Raw genomic sequence first — 21,080 nt, 5'->3', positions numbered from 1 at the left:
TGGTTTTCTTTTCTTGCTCTCTCTTGTCTCAAGAGGAAGGGGGAAATATCAAGGAGCTGCAGGGAAAGCCACTCAGCCGTGCCCTCCATCCCTCTCCTGAGCGGCTGGAGGGGTGCCATGGGTGCGGGCGGCGGGACAGCAGGGCAGGAGGGGATGGTGGAGGTCTGTTGCAGGTCGGGGGGCTGAGGTGGGTTGGGTGCAAAGGAAGAGAAAGCACATACAGACCTCACCGGTGCTCGCAGCCCACACCATAATGAACATCAGAGTTGCCACCAACAGCCCCCCACATCCTTGCACACGTCTTGGCTGGAGGCAGGTTGTTACAGCACCAACACTGCCCGCCATAGAGGGCATGGACAGGCAGATGGACTCATTTGTCTCCCCTTGAGCTCCCCATCCACAAGTCCATAGAGACACACAACCACTTCTGCATGAGCTCACCACCAGCATGGAGCTGGTCCCCAACCCCTCTCTCCAGTTACGTCTCCCCTGTAGTCTCTCGCAGGTGCCCTGGTCCCCCAAGGCACAGGCAGCATCCCCCCTCAGCCAGATGCAGCACTGGGAACCCTTGGCCTCCACAACGTCCTGCTGCACCAAGCTCTTTGAGCATGAAAAGGAAGCAATCGGGCCGTTCCCATGTCTTGCATTTATTGGACTGATTCTATTCACTGGATGGAGGAAAGCCTTTGGGACGCCTGGAAGCACGGCGGAAGAGGCTCTGAGGTGGCAGTTAAGAGATGCTGGGATCCCAGCGAGCAGGTCCCGAGCGACGCCTCCCCACCACTTGTCTCAGCTCCATCCCCATCCCCATCCTCTGCCTCATCCACAGGGGGAAAAGACGGCGGCGATTTTGACCACCCATAAGCATAAATCCTTGAGCGAGGAGGAGTGGTGGGTCCTCAGCCAAATTTTTTGGAGAGGTCCTGCTGGTGCCATCCGGTCCCCGCTCAGAAGCCACCCTTCATCCCAGCCGGCCTCAGGAAGCCCCTCCTGGCTCCCAACCACGCCGTCAGGAACGGGTTTGGCGGTGGGAGGGGGTCTCACCTGGCGTTGATGAGGTACTGCGCGAGGCTGATGTTTGCAGGGGTCCCTGTGATGGTGATTTGACGCTCCGATGAGCCTTCCGTGGCGTTGGCGATTTTGATCTGCGCTCCCGACATCTGCCGAATCTCATTGATTTTGGTCCCTTGGCGTCCGATGATGCAGCCTATTAGCTAGAAAGAAAGCACGGAGGGGAACGGCTGAGAAGCGGCAGCTCGGGCAGGCACCAGCCAAGAGCCTTCCTCCCTTCTGCGACCTTAATGCTCATGCGAACAGGAGAGGGGGGAATTCCACCTGCACACAAGCGTGGTCCGCCCAGGACACATCTAGCAACCTGCCCTGCTCTACTCTAGGGGGCAAACGGCAGTCGTCTGCACATGATAAGCAGCATCTCAGAGGGCTTTAAGAAGGGCGAGGGGTTATACTGGGCTCATCTTGGTCTAATACTTGCATAGACCATAACTTGCATGGTCTATTGGCCAATGTTTTGCAGGGATGGGGATAAGTCATGTTTCAGAATGAGAAACTCAGAAATTCAGATGGGGATAACTCCATAGTTATCCCCTTGTAAAGGTGGTTATACAGGACATGTTACCAGAAGAGGTGGAAGGTGTCCCTGACCGTGGCAGGGGGGTCGGAACTGGATGATCTTAAGGTCCTTTCCAACCCAAACCATTCTAGGATTCTATAAATCAAGACCACCACCTTCCCCAGGGACAACCCAACCCCAGGAGCCCCCTCATCAGCTGGTGCACCACCCATAGCTTCACATTGCTCATGCCATCCCACACTTCTTCTACCCTGCTGGGACACCCTTGGTGCCTCTGTTACCTCCTTTAGCTCCTTCAGTGCAGTGCAAGGGCTTGCTGGCATGTATAGGAGAGCACCACGTGGCTGTGGCACCAGCAGGAGAATCCTACTTAAAACCATCTTTCACCCTCTTGTGAAGAGATCAGAGGCTTGAGTTTGCTCAGTTGCCCACCTCTTGAATTGTCCCAGTGGTCCCCAATGGCTGACTTTCCTCCTCAGTCTTTGCTCTTATTCATTTGGGCATCAAATATGGTTCTCTCAAGCACCCTCACAGCTTGATAAGACGTAGTGAGATGTCCAGCTTTGCCAACACAGGCACGAGGTGTTTCTTGCATGCCTCTCTTGGCCATCAGCATTTGAGCTCTTGTCCAATATGTGGGACATTCATCTTGGCAGCTGCTGGATTCCTGTCACTGTAGAAGTGGAGACAACTACTTGTCCAAATGTTCACTCATCCTTTTGCCAAGTCATGGGGCTACCTCAGTGGTTTGTCCCATATGGGCCTGAATACACATCCCACTGCAGGGCTGAGAAAAGACACCAACTATCTCAGTGGAGTGTGCGGCCCAACAGCCACCCATCCTGGCCTTCACAGCACAGAAATAACTCAGAGATGCTTCAGCAGATGAAAAGACCTTCTAGATGGGGACCTGCAGGGAGACCTGAGGAGCCAAACTATTCAGACTGATGTCAAGCAACACCCAAGCTGAGCAGCACTCGGATTTCTCCTGTCAGAGGAGCAACAAGATGGATGTCATCACATTTCCTTGAGTATAACCCCAAGCTGATCTAAACCACTAGAACATGCCTGTAGACCCTTTGCTTTAAGAAACAAACCCCTCTCCTCTGGCAGGGAGTGTTTCAAAGCCTTCAAGACAACAGGAGGCAGAGCTAAGGAGGCATGTTGCTGAAGGCAGGAAGGTGCAAGTGATGACATTTCATGCTGTGCAGGTCTGATGAGAGCTGGGCTTCTGGTGGGCAAATGCTCCTGGATCCTCTGGGAAGGCCCCAAGCATCCTTTCTTCCCACGTGGGCCCTTCTGCAGAGGGTTACTTGCTATTCCTGAAGATGCCCCCATTGATGCCAGGGTTACAGTTCCCCATGCTCAACCCACACAACAGATGTGGTTGTTGCAACCAGTTGCAGAGCTTCTTGAAGCCTCCTGGAGGGGGCTCCTTGCTGGACAGACAGAAGCAGAGCCAGGATGAGCCATGTCTCTTGGGTGGCAGCAGAGGTGCTGGGAATCACTTCTTTTGTGCTGACACATGATGGCCAACAGCAGGAAGAGGTAGCAAGAGCTGCCAGACCCCATCAGAAACTCCTGGTGAGGCTGAAGGTGCTTGTAGGTGATGGAGAATGGGAGTCATGCCCCTGCTTCCCATGATCCTGGTTTGAATGCAGGCTGGTTATCAACCAGTGGGCCAGTCCAGAAGCAAATGAGACCCATGGATCCATGTTCCAGCTGTGTTGGGCTCTGATCCCACCTCCTCCCACCCGAGCATCCCCAAGCACCATCCTGGTACTGCTCAGCGCCTGGTGTGACTCCAGCCTCCTCCCAGCGAATAGCCCAGTCCAACATCCACTTTACCACAACGCCCCTGTCTACAAGACCCAAAAGCTCTCTGCCACCAGTACGTGAGACGCAGTGTCCCTTCAGTGTCCTTCAGACACTTGTGTGGCACTTGGTGGCATCAGAAATGTTATTTACTTACCTCCTCTTCACCTCCCTTGCCCCCAGTAACTATGCTTGGACCAAAACAACATCTCAGACCTGCCAGTGCTAGATTAAGGAGCTCCAGTTTAATCAGGGCTGGCTCAGGAGGTCTCTCCCATTCCCAGTGCTGTCAACTGGGCATGTTTCATGAGCCCAGGAAAAGGAAAAGGAGCATTAAGGAGGATTATACCTTGGAAGTCTACCAATGGGGTGAAGTCCAATGGGTACTTTATGCTGCAGGCTGACCCCCAACAGACTGCACGTGGTATGAGTGAACCTGGTGAAGGGGCATCTCTAAATGTGTTTAACAGTCACGTGCCTGCAGCTTCTACCTATGTATTTACACACACATATATATGTGTACACACACACACACATGCTGAGGAAGCACTTGGATTTACTTACATCATTGGGAATGGTGAGTTCATGAGTACTGGCCGGGGGACTGGCATCCAAACCTGGGCACATGCAAGGGGAAAATGGTTATAGCTTGCAAAGGCAGCACGTGGTGGAGCTCCGCTGCTTTCCCACAACAGGCAACACTGTGAAGGTTACATCCTGCTCCGGGGCTGGGAAGGGGAAGGGGATCACACACTCTGGGACAAGGAGAGGGAAGATGGTTGCTACCTGACTCTAACGGAGCTGGCTGCCACCTTCCCCTGCATCCCTCAGGGCTGAAGGGTTGTCCACACACCCTCTAGCACAGCAGCACAGGGCTGCTTGGTTGCATCAGAAGCACCCCAAATCCAGGGGAGCCGGCAGTGCTAGCACAGGGCTATGAGGCTCCTTTGCAAGTTAAAGCCCCATAGACCCACATGCTGAATTGAAGCCTGACCCCTAAGACACGTGTGCTAGCTGGACCTAGAACCAGCGGTCCCTCTTACTCCCAAGGGAAAGAAAGGCAAACAGTATGGAGCCTACAAAATCACTTGGCAAAGGAGCTAAAGCAACAATATGCTTCCTCCCAGCCTCTCCTGGAGGGTTCCTTCTTCTTCGTCGGGAAAGGCTGGAGCCAGCAGTCTACCCTGCGTGCGGAAATCCAGAGGTAAGAGGAGAACACGCCGTAACACTCCTAGGTCGAAGCCTGCCTCTCCCACAGGTTTCCATATCAAATCCCCTCAATGCTGAAGCAAGGATGTCCTATGACAGATCTGCAAGAGAGAAGCTGTCTGGTGGCTAACAGGAACTTACAACCCCCCCCTTATCCAGATGATAGAAACTACTTCAGGAGCAGCGTGTGCGCGAGGATGAGAGACTGCAATGTCTGTATCCAAGGAAAGAGGGGAGAAGTGTAAAGAAGCACAAGCACACTAGAAGTGCTGGGCTGCTACATCGTAAGACAGCAGCCACACGGAATTCCTCATGCCACATGGCAATATGTCACTGCCTCAATCGTGCTGAGCAGCTACTGCAATGGCCAAGTTTTGCTGCTCTGAATTCCCTCTGCAGTGGGGAAGAGGAGCTTCTGTCCAGCACACGGGTTTTAAAACCCAGGAGCAGTGTGAGTTGGTGTCTGCCTGGGTACCAGCATGGTCACAGCAGATCTGAAACGAAGCTTTACGTGGCAATCCCATTTCAGCATCACCCCTAGAAAGGGGAACATTGATGGGCTCATGCATGATTCCCCAATGCAGCTTCCCAGAGACGCAAGGCCTGGGTTCACCACACAGGCGTTGGCTTGCTGGAGGTCTCTTTACCACGTATTTCATTTGGGAGCCACACAGCGGAGGGGAAACGCAGTGGATGGGGATGCAGATCCTCCACTCAACAGCCCTATGCTCCCCTTCTACTAATGCCAAAGCCTGCACAAACCAGCTCCTGCCCAGGTTTTACACCGTGGGCAATGCTTAGTGCTGACTTTATACAGCATGCTGCACTGGAAGGGACATCTCACCAGTCCTGGACCTGTCTTTCACACCAAGCCTCCTCAGAGAGGCAGGGCAGACTGCACCTAACACCAAGACATGTCCCTCAGGGTGTCCCTCTCTCTCAGCCATGCATTATGAGGCTCAGCTCAGGAGCAGCCTGGGCATAGCAGAAAACATCTTCTAAAGGGAGCAGAGCACAAGGGATGGGTGCAGGGCTGCACTGAGGCACCCGGGAGTCTTTGGAAATGCAGGCTAGGCTTCTTAGGCTCATAGACAGCATCCCCTGTCCTGCACCCAGATGCCACCGAAGCTGCTGAAAGCCCTTGGGGCACACAGTGCCATGGTACTGCACCACAAAGGCCATTGAGGAATGTGGCCAGTCCTTCTCCATTACCCAGAGACTGCTTATTTTAGCCTACCAGATCGTCCCTCTCCAATATACACATGGAGCCCCCATGGCTTTAATGGCTGGGCAGGTTGGTATCAGGAGAAGTCTATGTGCTGTACTCTTGTAGGGCCTATTTACTCAGGCTATGTCTGCTCTCACGGTTAGGTGATGGCCCCACACCGGTTTGAGGCACGTGTGTCTCAGGATAACTCCTCTAAGCTATGGGAGGTTATAAAAGACAAGAACACTCAGCACATACGGGTGGATGTGTGGGACATCTGACATCAGCATCAATCCTCAGGGTCTTGTCCCACTAACAACGCAGCTCGCTTAGACATGGCCAGAACTGTGTGTCCTTTGTGTCCCCACAGGCATCTTCCCACTGTTTCTGAGCACAGTTTATGCACAATTCAACGAGAGAGGGCTGGCTCTGATGCCTTCCCATTACACGGATGGCAATGTGCAAACATCAAAACACCGAGGCAATGCACTCTTTTTCTTGGACATTGGCAGGCACAGTGCTGCCCATTCTCTCCCTGCCCACCAAGAAACCCTGCCATCTCCTCCACAACCACCACGGCTTATCCAGGAGCACAACAACGGCACAGTCCTATTCAAGAAATCATATATTCCAACAGAAGCCTGCTGATTTCCCTGTAGCTTTGTGGTTTTTTACCTGATGATTGGCCCATCAGATTTTGAGCTTCTTCGGAGGAATGTAAGGGCAGCTTTTCTCCTGAAGAGCAAAGAAGAAAGAGGTTTAATGCTTTTGCCTTCAAGGAGATAAGCAATGTCACTTCATCTAGGAAGCTCAAAATATGATGAATATACTGTCAGAAAAGGCATTTCCAACCAGCACTTTGACCACTGAGTAAACAAAGGTACTTTATCTCCATCCCCTGCACTTCTACCTGCTTCCCAGGTCACCAGCCTTGGGAATGAAGCTGCTGAGCCACACCAGGACTGGTTGTCCTCCTGTCACTGCGGCTCCCTATGGCCACGGATCCTTCCCATCGCTCTCCCTGGTGGGGGGCTGTGTCCCCACTGCTCCCCATAGACACTAGGGCAGCATCCCCAGCCAGCACCGAGCCGTTCTCCATGGGAAAGCAGGGATCAGCGCATGGCAGGGGATGCTGCCTCCCCTGGAATGGGAAGGATGGGAGCCTGGTGCTCATTGCTTCTGCTGGGGAAGCCAGCAAAGCTGGGAGCAAGGCAAGCGTGGAGGAATCCAGGCATGCACAGTTAAAACAGCTCACCCATGAGGACCATAACCCCCAAGCATCCATCTAGTCTCCCTGTTAACCTTTCCCCGTGGACATTGCAACTTCCAAGTCTTACTTCCCCTGCTTGCTTCCATTAAATAGCATGAGTTTAGAAAGAGAGAGAAACTCTACAGGTAAAAAGAGAAGGATATCTAGAAAGGGCTGTGGGTACGTACCAGGGAAAGCGGGGGTGGTCTGTCCAAGGGGAGTAAAGGGGGTTTGCTGCATAGCCAACTGGTGGAGCTTGGTCAACTGCTGAGGGGTAGGAGGGACATTAGAGCTAAGAAGGTTATTGTCATAGAGTACAACAAAGTCACACCGAAAATAAAGAACCAAATGATAACGGAAGAAAAGAAAGGAAACAGAAAGAAATCCAAACCAGGAAGCCATGGTGAGGCATGGCAGAAACATTAGCAGAAGGACTTGGCCTGGGTATAAACGCAATAGAGCCCAAATCTGTTGCAGAAGTGCTTGGTCAGGGTCTGAAGTACGATACCAGCCTTTCCCTCCTTGATTGCACAACCTATGACCAGAGGCTGCTGCTCACTTCAGGTTAGCTTTACAGCAGAGAAGCCATCTCAAAGGTACTGCCAAGCTGGTGAGCACCAAGTGGCAGCAGCCAGAAGACCCTCTTGGTGATGCTGGAGCTGCATCATGAGCATCATTTCCAATGGGGAAGCACCTCCGGGTGATGGACAATCTGTGGCTCTTACTGTCAGCTCATTACAAGCAGAAGCCCTTGAGCAGTATGAGGAAATACAGGCTTCAGCCACGACCAGTAGGTATTTCAGATCCTTGTATCCCTTGTGCTCAGGTAAGGTTTTCATGCCCCATCGGGAAGTGGTTGCATGGAGAGGAGTTAGTTTGGAATACATTTTGTGCTCTGTTCCACTGCTCCACACTTAAAAATGAAACCAAACAGAACCAAAACCAACAATAAACCAAAAGAAAACAAAACAAACCAGGTTGAAGCCTAGCAGCGAGCAGGAAGGAGTCTTCCTCACTTCCCACTTGGCCGTATCATGGGTGCTCAAAGGATTGTGAGGATCCCATCACCCCCCAAACATAAACTGCTTGTTGCACCCAGCAAGGGAGAGGCAGGACTTACAATTTCAATGGGGGAAACGATGCTCAAAACCTTCCTTGCTCCTCCAGCATGGCTGGTGGGGAGGTCTGGCCAGCAGCAGTGAGGGGGAAGCACTGGAGAGAGCAGACCCAGGGGGCTGAGCACACAGGGGAGAGAATGCAGGGAGGCAATGGGTAGGGAAACGCCTGCAAGTCCCTGCTAGGGAGGTACCCGAGGGAGCTCTGCCTGGCAAAGGGATGAGAGCTTCAGGGGAGAGGTCTCGCAGCCCAAAGCGAAGAGGTGCATGTACATCTTTCCCCTGTGCAGCGTGGAAAAGAAGCTAAAGGTGTGTTATGGTACCTAGGGCAAGGGGTGATGGCTTCAAGATGAAAGAGGGGGGATTTAGAACAGATCTAAGGCAGAAGCTGTTCCCTGTGAGGGTGCTGAGGCGCTGGCACAGGGTGCCCAGAGAAGCTGTGGCTGCCCCATCCCTGGCAGTGTTCAAGGCCAGGTTGGACACAGGGGCTTGGAGCAACCTGCTCTAGTGGAAGGTGTCCCTGCCCGTGGCAGGGGTTGGAACTGGAGGAGCTTTAAGGTCCCTTCAACCCAAACCAGGCTGGGGTTCTATGAACGGTTTAGGTTGGAAGGGATGTTAAATCTCATCACCTTCCCCAACTGTGTCCTGGGGAAGGGTCTTGCTTTGCCCAGTGGGCTAAACACCAGTGTCCTTTCTAATACTGATTTAACCTATATTTGAGATACAGTTTGGACAGTGGCATTCAGCAAACACACACAATAACAGCAAAAAACAAGCCTACAAGACGAGGGGATGGCTACGCCGAGGTATTAAAGCAAACGCTGCTCCGTGGGGCACAGAACACATCTCCCGTTTCCTGGAAAGATCTAGAAGCAAAACCCTGAGAGCAACTCTTCAGACCCTGCTTTTCTCCACAGACCAGAGGCGCTGGTGGGGGAAACAGGTCAGGACAGGACAGCAGTGCTGGGAGCAATGTACAGGCACGCCGAGCATCACTATGTACCCACAGCAATGCCCAGGTACATCTCATGGGCTCATGGGGCACACCTGGCAGCGATGCCCGAGCTAGGGAGAGCTTTCCTGTGCTCTACATGAATTCCAGTCCCAAACACCCCTGACTCCAGGCTTCCATGGGCATCCTTTCACCTCCCACCACAGATTTCATGAAGGCAGGTAGCTGTGCATCACGTTCTGAACAGCTTATGAGTACCCACACAATGTCTGTGAGCCAAAACTCATGCTTGACCTGTTGTTTGGGGTGTTTTCCCAGGGGAGAAAATCAAGGCAGGTGCCTGCATTTCAGCTTTGGCGTTCAAAATCCTGCCTGCTCTGCAGTCATGAGGCTGCAAAAGGCATCCTCTAAACACAGACACCCGCAAGGGCAATGCCCTAAGAACACATTCAAGACTGGATTCTGCACTGGTTAAAATGACCAATCCTTGGGAGAGTGCTATGAGAGTCAGGATGGTCCCTGTAGGAACCACCTTTTCCAGGTCCCGTCTGCTGGGAGCTGGGCTGAGAGCAGCCAGCAAATGGACTTAATGTATTTTATTCCTGTCAATCAGAGGAATTGAATAAAGAAAACACTAAGTTGTCAGCACCACTTGCTAAAGAAAACTGGGACAGAGAATATATTGGCCTCCCCTCACTACATATGCAAGTGTATTTATTTATATATAGGGAGCAGAAGTGAAGTGCATACAATTAAGAGTATCTCTTAGCAGCTATCACAGCAGGCTATTCAAAGCACATGCACACTGGTGTTGCATGGAAAGCCAGAGCCCGACCTCCACCAAACTGAGTGAAATCATTGTTCCTAAGACCAAAATCCAGCCTACAGGTCGTAACAGTTCCCATGGGGAGCACGCATCCGTGGTATCCAACAGCCTTGCCCTGTTCTCAGTCATGCAAAAAGGAATCCCATGAGTTAAAACCCAAGTACATATAAGAAGGAGGAATACCAAGTTATATCATGTTATGTGTGGGATGGCTGGAGAAGGCTTTTTACCTACACCACACCACTTACAACTGACGTGCATCCCCAGAGTGGCACTTAGTGCTCAGCCCTGTGGACTCATAGCATGAAGGAGCCTCTGCAATGGAATTCATTGGGAATTTTATCCCCTCTGAAACACATGTAGAAACACCCTGGCTTTTTCCAAGAGCTCTCTGGCATGCGTCAGCAGTGACAACCCCAAGGAGCTGCTGGCATTGCAGTGCTTCACTGCTGCTTCTCATAGAGAAATCCTTCCAGTTAGACTTGGTTGCTATTTCTGTTGGTACTTTTACATGCAGATGTGCCAGTTGATGTTCCCTACATGTGCTGTGGCTCCCTGACCAACCCCAGCATCAGCGGGATCCGAGCATCAGCAAAACCCATCCACGCTGCAAGTCTGAGTGGAGCCTGTTTCCAACACCAAAGAGCACGACACCGAGTGGGGACCATGCCTGTGATGCCCTGACCCATGTAAGAGTGAGCCAACCCACCCAGAGACAGCCATTAACCCAGGGTGACCTCTTTGGTCCGGGTCCAGGTCCCTAAGGAAGATGCACAGCCATCAGAAAGGTGAGATATCCAGGATCGTGGTGGGCACCATCATCCCCAACCCCTTCAGGGGATGCCAGTGGCTTTTTGCCCAACCTCAGCCACTGCTTCCGAGTTACCCAGAGGAGCACTCCCAAAAAGACACATCACCCTGCCAAGGCTTCAAGCAAGAAACCACTTAGTGCTGGAGCTCTGGCGTCTCCACACCCCACCAAGGTACTCAGCACCTAAATAAGCCCTTGTCTTACCAGCATCTGAAGAAGAAGAAGGAAATAGAGGGGAAAGTTGTTTCTGTTTTCACTTGTTTTGATCATTTTGAGGCACAAAATGCATAGAATATGGTTTCTCTCCAAAAGAAAAAGGGATAGCACTGAACAATGCAAACAATTTAGCATCAGGCCAAGTCCTCAGAATAAGTTTGGTGCTAACAGGTTAAAAGGCTATTGAAGGTATTACAGATACTACACACGGCCAGTTAACTTGGAAAATCTGCTATTAATATTAATGTCTAATATTAATATCTTGTGAATCCACAGTAGCATGCAGGTGACATGAAAGGGTAGAAGAAAAGAAATGAGGGTAAAACTCACATCCGGGTGTGGAATAGCGTATTGTCCCTGAATTGTATAGGCCTGCAAAAGAAAAGAAGATGTTATTAGGGCTGGCAGGGTCCGAGTGCAAAGCCCCGTGTCTCCGCAGGGATGGCTCTCCCTGGGCTTTCCTCCTTTCTTCCTGATACTGGGTAAAAGCTGGGATTGCAGGGGCTAAAGGGCTCAGCCCTCACCCTGCTCTGCCTGCGACCCACTGAGACTCCATCACTCCCCTCCCCTTACTCTGCTGTTAGTGGAAGAGGGGTGCAGGACCCTAGATCTTGGCTTAAGCAGCTTCATTTTGAGGTTAGGATGAGGGAAGCACCATGCAGCGAGCATTTGCCATGGCTAGCCCATGGGGAGGGAACCCCTGTGCCACACTAAATGCCCTTGGGGCAGTGAGTCCTTGGGGTGGGAGATGTACACCTCCAATCCAGGTTGCCACATCTCCTGTCCAGGTTGGACAGAGCCTTGGGTGACATGGTTTAGTGTGAGGTGTCCCTGCCTATGGCAAGGGGTTGGAAATAGATGATCTTAAGGTCCTTTCCAATCCATTCTATGGTTCAATCAAACCTGGAGCATGCTAAGCTGCCTAACTTCAGGGGCTTGGGTTCACTTTGGCTTTTCCAAAAGGAAAGAAACAGCTCTTTAAAGGTAACAGAATCACATGGAGCAGGAATACAAGGTTGTGATTGCACTTTGCTATATAAAAGAGATGCATGAAACGAGCATTATCTTGTATAGTGGTTGCACAGTAACATTACCATTGCCCTTCACACCTAACCATAAGCCAGCGTGGCGAGTCCATCCATAGTTCCAGGTGCATAACTCTGAACATGCTTTGCCTCTATTCCAGTGCTCTGCTGGGGGGGAAAGACATTGCCATGCAGAAAGCCACTGGTACTGATATCTCCCCAAGCGTGGAGAGGGCTCAGGGACAGGCTGCCTGCACTGCAATGCCACCTATAACTGATAAATCCATGCAGATGTCTGCCAGGCAAATTATTTAGTGTATTTCCCATTGCTCGCAATCCTTTCTCTTTTGTAGAGAACCTGAAAAGGAGCACCACTATGGGTGAAGAGCCAGACCCTAGAGAGCCCAACACCTAGGACTTAACCAGCGAGCAAAACATATCTCACTGGTTGACACATCATTCAGGTGATTCTGAAAAGAAATGGCAAAAGAGATGGATAACACTTGGAAAAGGGAGAGTAAAGAGAGCCAAGAAGAGGCAAGAACCCCTCTGAGGCTCCTGCAAATTCACCACATTGCTTGCAAACAGCAGAGTGCTTTGTGTGAGGAAAAAACCCCAAATCCTGGAGGAGGAGGAAGAGGAAAGAGGAAAAGCCCCATGTACAGAAACAATGGTCCCAGTGCCTGCTGGCATCCCAGTGGGATGGGGGCCAGTGTGTCCACGGGGACACAGCAGAGGCTGCTCTACAAAGTGGTCTTTCCCAAAGGTCCAATTTGTTCATTAATTAGGAAAATTGATTAGAAACAGCTGATTAAAGGCGGGAAGGTGTCTTGGACAGATGCAACTCAACTCTGACAGCACCGGCCTGCCTGAGCCCTGGCTTTCGGCCACATGATGATGGGACTGACCCCTTTGGTAGCTGCCACTTTTTCTGCAGCTCCAACCCACCCCAAGCACCTCACAGCACTACTGACTGGCGCCTGCTCTCCTCTGCCATGGCCAAGGGCCCTCAAGACACCTCTCGTTTCAGAGACAGTTGCTTCATCCCGCAGCTTCACTTCTGTGCAAGACACCAACAGTTCGCCCACAGAAGCAACGCTACCTCCACCTTACTCTCCCTTTTGAGAAGAGAAGTTCACCAAGCAGCTGGACTCAAAGCTCTATTCCAGGACGGCTGCTCAGAAACAAATGACACACTCCTCCTGATGCTGGCAATGACTAAGATGCTAATTCAGCACGCTGCCCGAAATAGCCTGTGCCTCAGGCTTTGCTCCCCTCCTTAGTTTGTCCTTCTGCTGTTTGCTGTGGCTGGGGAGAAAGGAAATACCCTTTTAGGTATGGCGAGACCTTAGAGCAGCTTTTCAATCCCTAAAGGGGCTGATGAGAAACCTGGAGAGGAGCTTTTGGTAAGGACCTGTAGGGACAGGACAAGGCGGGGATGGCTTTAACCTGTCCAGAGAAGCTGTGGCTGCCCCAGCCCTGGCAGTGTTCAAGGCCAGGTTGGACACAGGGGCTTGGAGCAACCTGCTCTAGTGGGGGGTGTCCCTGCCCGTGGCAGGGGTTGGAGCTGGATGAGCTTTAAGGTCCCTTCATTCCAAACCAGTCTGGGGTTCTGTGATTTTTAACTGGACTAGAGATGCCAGAAAATGAAAATGAACACTTAAAGCCCCTATGAGAGCTCGGTCACAGCCTCTTGCTCAACAAGGCTTTACTTATTACAGTGGCAACTGCTGGCAAACACTGAATTTGGGTCTCATGAAGCAAACCCCAGCCTCAGTGCGCAAGTGCCTGGCAGAGCTAACACCCTGCTCTGCCCCTTTCATCCTCCAGCAGCTATCACAGGAGGCAAGAACATCTAACCTGCTTCTGCCAAGAGCTTTCAGTCCAGCTGCCGTGGCATGCAATGGATGGGATGACACCATGCAAGTGAGAAGGCAAGAAACCTGAGTGCACTAACGGGCAGCGGCTGGTGCTGCAGTAAAAGGCTGAGGTTGGCAGTGGAGGCTGCAAGCGGGTCGGCTCTTACCTGACCACCTGCAAAAATGACAGGGGTGGAGGCGGGCTTTGGGCGGTAGGGAATGGTGGCACCTTTTGGTGGGGACTAGGAAAAGGGACAAGGAGAGGGAGAGAGAACATTAGAACCAGCTTTCCTGAAACGGCGGCAAAAAGAGCGTTAGAAAGCACCTAAAGGAGCACGGCCCCCGGGGACCGCTGCCAGCAACACCCGCACCAGGCACACCGCGCTTCCGGACAGGAGGACACGAGGGAAAGCGAGTGTTTGATGGACAACAAGGACAATGTGGGCACCTCAGTGTCTTCCCAGCCCTCCGCTGCCTCCGTCACCTTCACTCTGCTTGCCACAAACCTCCTCGCCTGGTCGAGGATCCAGCCTGACACTGGAAGGCAGCACCTTCCTCCAAACACCCCAGGATGACCCTTCAAGTAGGCAGGTTGGACACAGGGGCTTGGAGCAACCTGCTCTAGTGGAAGATGTCCCTGCCCATGACAGGGTTTGGAAGTGGATGAGCTTTAAGGTCCCTTCAACCCAAACCATTCCATGATTCTATGAAGATGGGGAGCTACACCCATGGACCAGGCCTTTAATCAGTCCCATGCAGTGGGTTTCTTTGCAGCTCTTCCATGTCAACTGCTTGTCCTGGAGTCACACCAGCCCCACTGAGTACCAGGAGCTATGGGACAGCCTTGTGAGCATGGGCATCAGGAGTGAGCAGCCTCTCTGAGTGACCCAGCATGATGCTCAAATTCTTTGACCCCTCTCATCTTCCTCACAGGGTCACCTTCAGGACTTGGTTTGGTCTATCAGCATCCAAGCTGAGACAGGGATGGTCGTGCAGCAGATGCTGTAAGATGTAATCATTGTGGTCAAGACTTCCCAACACCCTAGTGGGACAACAGTGAGCACTTTGGCTAGGTTGCTGAGCCCTGAAGGAGCCAGAGGTTGGAAACCCCTCTCAGATGGCAATGAGAGTGTCCAGAGTTTTTATCCTAGAGCTGCATGGTGGTAGTGGTCCTTGTAAGCAGCCAGATACCAGCTGCACAGACACCAACCCATGTACACTCCCAGCCCTCTTCCTATGGCAGCATCACCTGGGGTTGCCCCTCTCTGTCTTGCTCCTCACTGCTGTGGCCTGAGCAGTGCTGGGTAGGATGGAGCAGAAGCTGTAGTGATGCACATCAGGCTGTAACGATGCATCCCGCTGTGCAGTGCACAGGATCTTCTCACCCAAATCATCTCTGTTGGTTTCCTCTTGAGGCCACAGGAGATATTATGGAGGTTTCCAGGGATCAGGAGAGATTCCAGATAAAACCCTCCTTGTTCTACCCGAAGTGAAATGACTCAGTCACTGCTATGGAAGGACAGGCAATAGAAATCACTCTTTCTCATGGAAAATTCTTCTTTTTGGGATCTTCCTGTACATTCTTCTAGATGTCTACTTGTAGCTAAGTGGCACATCCAAATCTTTCTGCCAAGCACAGGTCTGCAGTAAAGCTCCATGACCAAAGCACAGCCTCCATAGCCACAAACCTGCTTGTTCTGTTATCGCATGACAAATCTTGGTGGGGATGAGTGAGGATTTAAGCCTGAAAGGTTACAAGGAGCATCTCTGTGAGCTGATCAACTCAGGGCACTTCAGACTGCAAGAAAACTCCAAGGTTTGCTTCTTTCCCATTGTGAGCCATAGAGAACAGCAGTGCCTCTTGCCTTTGCCAGGGAGAACAGCAGCACAACCTGAAAGTCACTGTGCAGCTACAAGTGCACCCCCCGGCAGCAGTTTACCTGCCTGAGCATCACTACCAGCAATGGTGGGTGGCTTGTGGCAACTCCTTCTTAGCTGTGCTGCTGCCAAAATGAAGCTGCTCACATCTGGGTTTGCTTCACCTCCACCAAGCCTTGCCATCCTCATCCAAACATTCTGCAGTGGCAGATGCGCTCCTCCCTGCCAAAGGAGGCAGCAAGGGAGAGGGGTCTATGTCTGAGAGGCAACAGGAGTGGAGGGTGCCACCGTCCTGTGTCCCAAAGCGTTTCCTCATGGAGCTTCTCCCATCTTGAGGTGTTCACAGGGCATACGGCTGCAGTCATCCTTGACAATAAGCATCTATCCATGGCAGAGATCTCCAAGGTCTGCTCGTCACAAAAGGCACCCTGGACACACATCCATGCACCCTACAGACCCTGCTCTCCACCAGCCTTCCTCACTACTTCTCCTGCTGTGCCTTACTCAGTCCAGCTTTATGCTTCCAGTTCCAGCTCCCCCAGTGCTGAGGATGCACCGGCCTCCTCCTCCTCTTCCTCCTCCCAGCCATGGGGCACTGTGAGCCCTACATAGAGGAGGCCGGGTGCTTGGTGGACCGATTGCAGCCCCCATCCCCTTCCCACCGCCTGGCCTCCTCTGGCACCCATCCGTGCTGCACTACGACACAAACCATCTCCTTTGGGCCATCCAACCGAGCAGGTTTCCAGTGTGGGCCTCTAGAAACAATAGACAATGGTGGGGGAAAACACACTGGGTGGGTTTCAAACGGAGGTACCAGGCAATGAGAGTGGTCTGACAATGCGTGGTGAAGGGAAGGACACACGCTCCACAGCTCCCAGCGCTGCTGGTGGTGCTGGCTGGGATGGTTTTTGTGTTCCTAGGTACTTTACCCCCTTGGTTACAGACTGTACCTCCAGCATCACCACACAGATCTGTTTGACACACTGGATAATTGCGTCGGGTGTCCCCGAGATTGTCACCGCCCGCTCCGTGGAGTTGGGCAGCATGTCCCCCGCCACTTGAACCTGAGCACCTGTGGACTGGAGACAGAAAGAAACAGGAGGAGAAATCCCACAGCTGAATGCTTTTCCCTTGCAAGCCAGCTCTGGTGCCACGTGAACTCCTGCATCAGCAGGAGCACAGCGGCGAGGTCCCACGGGATGCTGCTCCTGCATCACCAAGGAGCATCCTGGGAAGCGATGTGTGATGCTAGCAGAATAAGGATCCTGTTTCCCCAAGGCAGATCCCCCTTGGTCATGGATCGGCTCTGAGGAGCTGTGATTACATGCAATGAGATCCAGTCTGACTTACCTCCCTGATCTCCTTGATCTTGGAGCCTCCTTTGCCAATCAGTGAGCCGCACTGACTAGCTGGCACGACCAGTCTCAGCGTCACTGGGGGTTTGCTGGTAGCAGTGCTGTTGCTCATCGAGTTGGTGATGTCCTTGAGAAGGAAGAGGACAACACATCAGCCTTTGGTACCTGACCATCAAGGCCAACCCGAATGCCCTCAGCCAGAGAAGAGGGGTCATGTCCCTCAGCCTGTGGCTGGTCTCTGTCTGCAGCCGCATCACTGAGCATCCCTGCAGTTAATGCACTGTGAGACCTCTGGGACAGTTCACTGAAGCTCAGTTCTTGCCTTGTTAGAGATGTCTGGAAGGTTTTGTGCTGAGGCCGTGTACCAGTTCAGCAAGTCCAGACAGACATGCATGGGTTGGAGGTACCCAAACCTATCTGCACTGCTGGCCCCAGCAGTGGGCATGCCAGAGCTACCCAAGGGTCTGGATACAGACCCTTTTACTCTGCCCTTCTGGGGAAAATGGCTGGTGTTTCTCACCTCCTCAAATTTGTAGGCAATCATGGCAAAAGCCTTGAAGATGGCATCAGTGGGGCCAGTGATAGTCACAATTCGCTCAGGGCAGTTCCCCTCCGAGATGTTGATCCTTGCCCCGCTCTGGAAAGAGACGAGAAGCCCTTGGCACAACCACAGACTAGTCCCTGGTCACCAACCCTGCCCCTTGTGATGCTCCTACCCTCACAAAGGGCTTCCGAGTATCTGCTTTAGGTCTTTTGCTACAATGCAAACACATATGATCAAGACAAGACCAGCTTGTGGGGTCATTGCTTGTGATCTGATGTTAACTCCTTGGTAGCTGCAGGCATAAAGACCTTGGACAAACTCAAGCATCTGAGAAGTGGCTTAATTTCTATGTTTGATTAAGAGTAAATTTGTGACTCTAGAGAATTCCCATTAAATGCAATAGGGATTTGAGTCCAGAGTGAGAAAATTGGATCTGTCTGACCCTGGGAGTTACTGCAACGTGCAGCTCTGGCCAGGAGACCCCAGTGGTCTCCTTCTCCTCCAAATCATAGTACAGAGAAGATGCTCACCTCCTCGCGCATCTTCTTCACAGTCTCTCCTTTCTGAAACAAGAAGCAGAAGCACAGGCTATTACTATTAAGACTTCCACCTTCAAACACAACCCTTCCAAACACACATCTCTCTAATAGGTGACAATGCACAGCCAAGCATTTGGGCAGCTCTGTGGTGCCTGACCCTCCATTCCCAAGTGATGGTCAACTCAAGCCATTGTAGCCCTGATCCCTGTGCCTTCAGAGGCCAGTTTCTGACCTAGTAGTTAAGGAGAGATCTAATATCTTTATACCCAGATATAAAGCAGGTAAATCCATGAATCCTTCAAGGGCTGGTCAGGCTGATGGAAAAATAAGGCACAAGTATATAGGGGAAAGGTGCTCACGCTGCAAGCTTTTGCCACTATCAACCTGCCCTTTCAAACCACTAAACCCCTCAATCTTGGATAGCCAGGACTTTCCACACTACTGTGGAAAGCACCATGTGAAGCTTCTCTGCCCAACTAAATGGTGTCCTGAGGTCTTGGAGAGACAAATGCTGCAGAGCTTCAATGGGCCTGCATGGCATTTTTACCTTAATGAAGCTATTTAAGTAAAATTCCAGGGCAAAATGATCATAAACACCTATGTACGACCCCAGGGAAGCATCTGGGAATGGTGTTAGGTTAGTTTTGGGTTGGGTTATTTTAGAAGAATAGTCTTTGATTCCTCTGTGGGTTTCTCATCATTTCTCTCATAGCAACAAGCTCATGCACACAAAACACTTAAGGGCATCACAGGGAAAAGGTGACCAGCATCTACAACACCACAGGTAGCAAATGGTGCAGGTGATAGAATGAAATCCACATTCAAAAGCCATCCTTACCTTTCCAATGATGCTGCCAACTTCCTAAAGAAAGGAAAAACCAAACACAAAGGCATGAACATTATAAAACACAAAGACAATCCAGCCCAACCCCATCATGAAGCAAAGACCTGGGGCACCCTGTGTCCAGCAGGACAGGGCAAGGGGGCAGGGATGCCCCATCCCTGGCAGTGTTCAAGGCCAGGTTGGACACAGGGGCTTGGAGCAACCTGCTCTAGTGGAAGGTGTCCCTGCTCATGGCAGTGGGTTGGGACTGGAGAAGCTCTAAGCTCCCTTCAACCCAAACCAGGCTGGGATTCTATGATTAGGAGCCATGAGCACCATGTGGGAGAGGGAGCTGTGAGGAAACCCCCTTTACCTTGCCATGCATCAGCAGCCGGATGGTGAGGGTGACATTCAGGCCGCCTTCGGAGACCTTGGACTCCATTTCCTATGGGAACGGGAGTTGTGCAGTAGCTGGGAGGGCAGCCCTGACGCAGGAGGAGGCAGCACCACGGCTCTATCACCTGGGGATAGGAAAGGGAGAGGTTTCCTCTCAACACAGGATGGATGTGGGATGGACCTTGCAGAAGAGCAGGGCATGGAAACACCACCGCTGGAGGAGCCGCAGGGAGATGTCATGGGCTGAGCAGCTTACTGGGTGCAGAACATGGGCTTTAAGGGACCCAGAGCACCTATCACACCATTTCAAGTGTGAATAGGCTCTCAGAAGACCAAAAGCCACTTGGAAATATCTATCTGACCTCAGGAGCACAGAGCAGGAAGAACAGATAGTGACACACATGCTGAGCACCCTAGTTGAGTGCTGAATCTGAGGACCACACCATTTCCAGCCATTACTGCTCTGCATGTACCTAACAAAACCTCTGCCCATGTCCCTTTCCCTTTCTTTCTCTTTCCTTCTCTGCCCTCTAGAGGTTAAAACGCCACTGATGGTTCGAAAGCAGGGTTGGGAAATCACAGAACAGCAACAAATCCTTCCTTTTCCTTCCCTGGCACCTCCTTAGTAGCATCTCTGCACAAGGAGCCAGCACATAGTATGCCTCTGCACCATGCAGAGGCTGATCCTGTCCCAGAGGAAGGTGCCAGCATCCTTCTACATGCAATGCCAAGAGGTATGTAGCAATGTTACTTAATCCCCCATGTTATTTAATACCTCAGTATATATCAGATTGGAGATTTTTGAACCTGGGCACAATCATCTGGCCTTTTCCTCTCCTCAGATGGGAAGTGTTCCTAGTTCTCAAGCACTACCTTAATGCAGTGAGGCAGCTGAGATGAGTAAACATGCAGCAGTCATGGCTGGGAGATGGCTTTGATGCAAGAAGTCTTGCAAGAGGTTATTATGAGACCCAAAATGGATCAAGCCTGCACGGTTAGCAGGGTTAGGTCTAAGATTCACCATTCACTGTACTTGTAATACAAGATTGGCTTGTAATACAATAGAATTATTGATGATTAAACTGGTCTGGTATGTGTCTCAGCATGGCCATCACTTCTATCCTTTGGGAGGCATGGAATGGGAATCGTTAACAATTACATCTCTTTGTAACACTGAGCCAACAGAAGCCCAGCTCGCTTGTCCTTGCAAACACCCATCTTGAGGCCCCTGGATGTTACAAATGGAACAAAGCAAAATTCTCCCAAGAAAGGTGAGAAATGAAACGTGTTGAAGACGTCAAGCCAAAAGGCGCTGTTAAGAGTAGGGAAAAGGAGGAGGAAAGTGACAACACTGGGGATCGGAGGAACAGGAATGGGCTGAGAAAGGATGGGACAACGTGTGAGATCAGGAAGATCCTCTTTCAAGCCAGCCTAATGCAGGTGAACAATAAAGGCAAAGGAGTAACTGACTGTGTTGGGCAACGCCGATTCCTGTGCACGGGAAGCAACACAGAGCAGGTTGAACAAGCTGATGTATGGAGGACATCAGCATGACCAGCGCTCCTGGTGTGCCAGGAGACAAAGTGCCTGCCCCAAAGGGGTGTCCCTATCGCACAGGGACAACAACCATCCCCAGGGATCACTGTGCCCCAGGAACAACGTGACCCTGC

At 51.6% G+C, this 21,080-nt stretch overlaps 1 protein-coding gene across 1 annotated transcript in view; it reads right to left on the bottom strand.

Moving 5' to 3' along the window:
* PCBP3 (poly(rC) binding protein 3) overlaps window positions 1-21,080 on the bottom strand; it is a 37,100-nt gene that overhangs the window by 449 nt on the left and 15,571 nt on the right. Inside the window, exons 2-13 of the mRNA XM_010021001.1 lie at window positions 19,388-19,459; window positions 19,030-19,053; window positions 18,183-18,215; window positions 17,629-17,745; window positions 17,104-17,235; window positions 16,704-16,832; window positions 14,043-14,117; window positions 11,322-11,363; window positions 7,260-7,338; window positions 6,498-6,557; window positions 3,971-4,023; window positions 1,045-1,214 (exon numbers count right to left, since the gene is read on the bottom strand). Coding sequence (XP_010019303.1) covers window positions 1,045-1,214; window positions 3,971-4,023; window positions 6,498-6,557; window positions 7,260-7,338; window positions 11,322-11,363; window positions 14,043-14,117; window positions 16,704-16,832; window positions 17,104-17,235; window positions 17,629-17,745; window positions 18,183-18,215; window positions 19,030-19,053; window positions 19,388-19,459 — 986 coding nt within the window. The remainder of the gene's footprint in view (window positions 1-1,044; window positions 1,215-3,970; window positions 4,024-6,497; window positions 6,558-7,259; window positions 7,339-11,321; window positions 11,364-14,042; window positions 14,118-16,703; window positions 16,833-17,103; window positions 17,236-17,628; window positions 17,746-18,182; window positions 18,216-19,029; window positions 19,054-19,387; window positions 19,460-21,080) is intronic.

This window comes from Nestor notabilis, unplaced genomic scaffold (genome assembly GCF_000696875.1).
Source record: "Nestor notabilis isolate BGI_N333 unplaced genomic scaffold, ASM69687v1 scaffold7628, whole genome shotgun sequence".
NCBI lineage: Eukaryota > Metazoa > Chordata > Aves > Psittaciformes > Psittacidae > Nestor > Nestor notabilis.
Note: the sequence above shows the minus strand (reverse complement) of the source record. Positions and strands in the feature narration are given on the sequence as shown.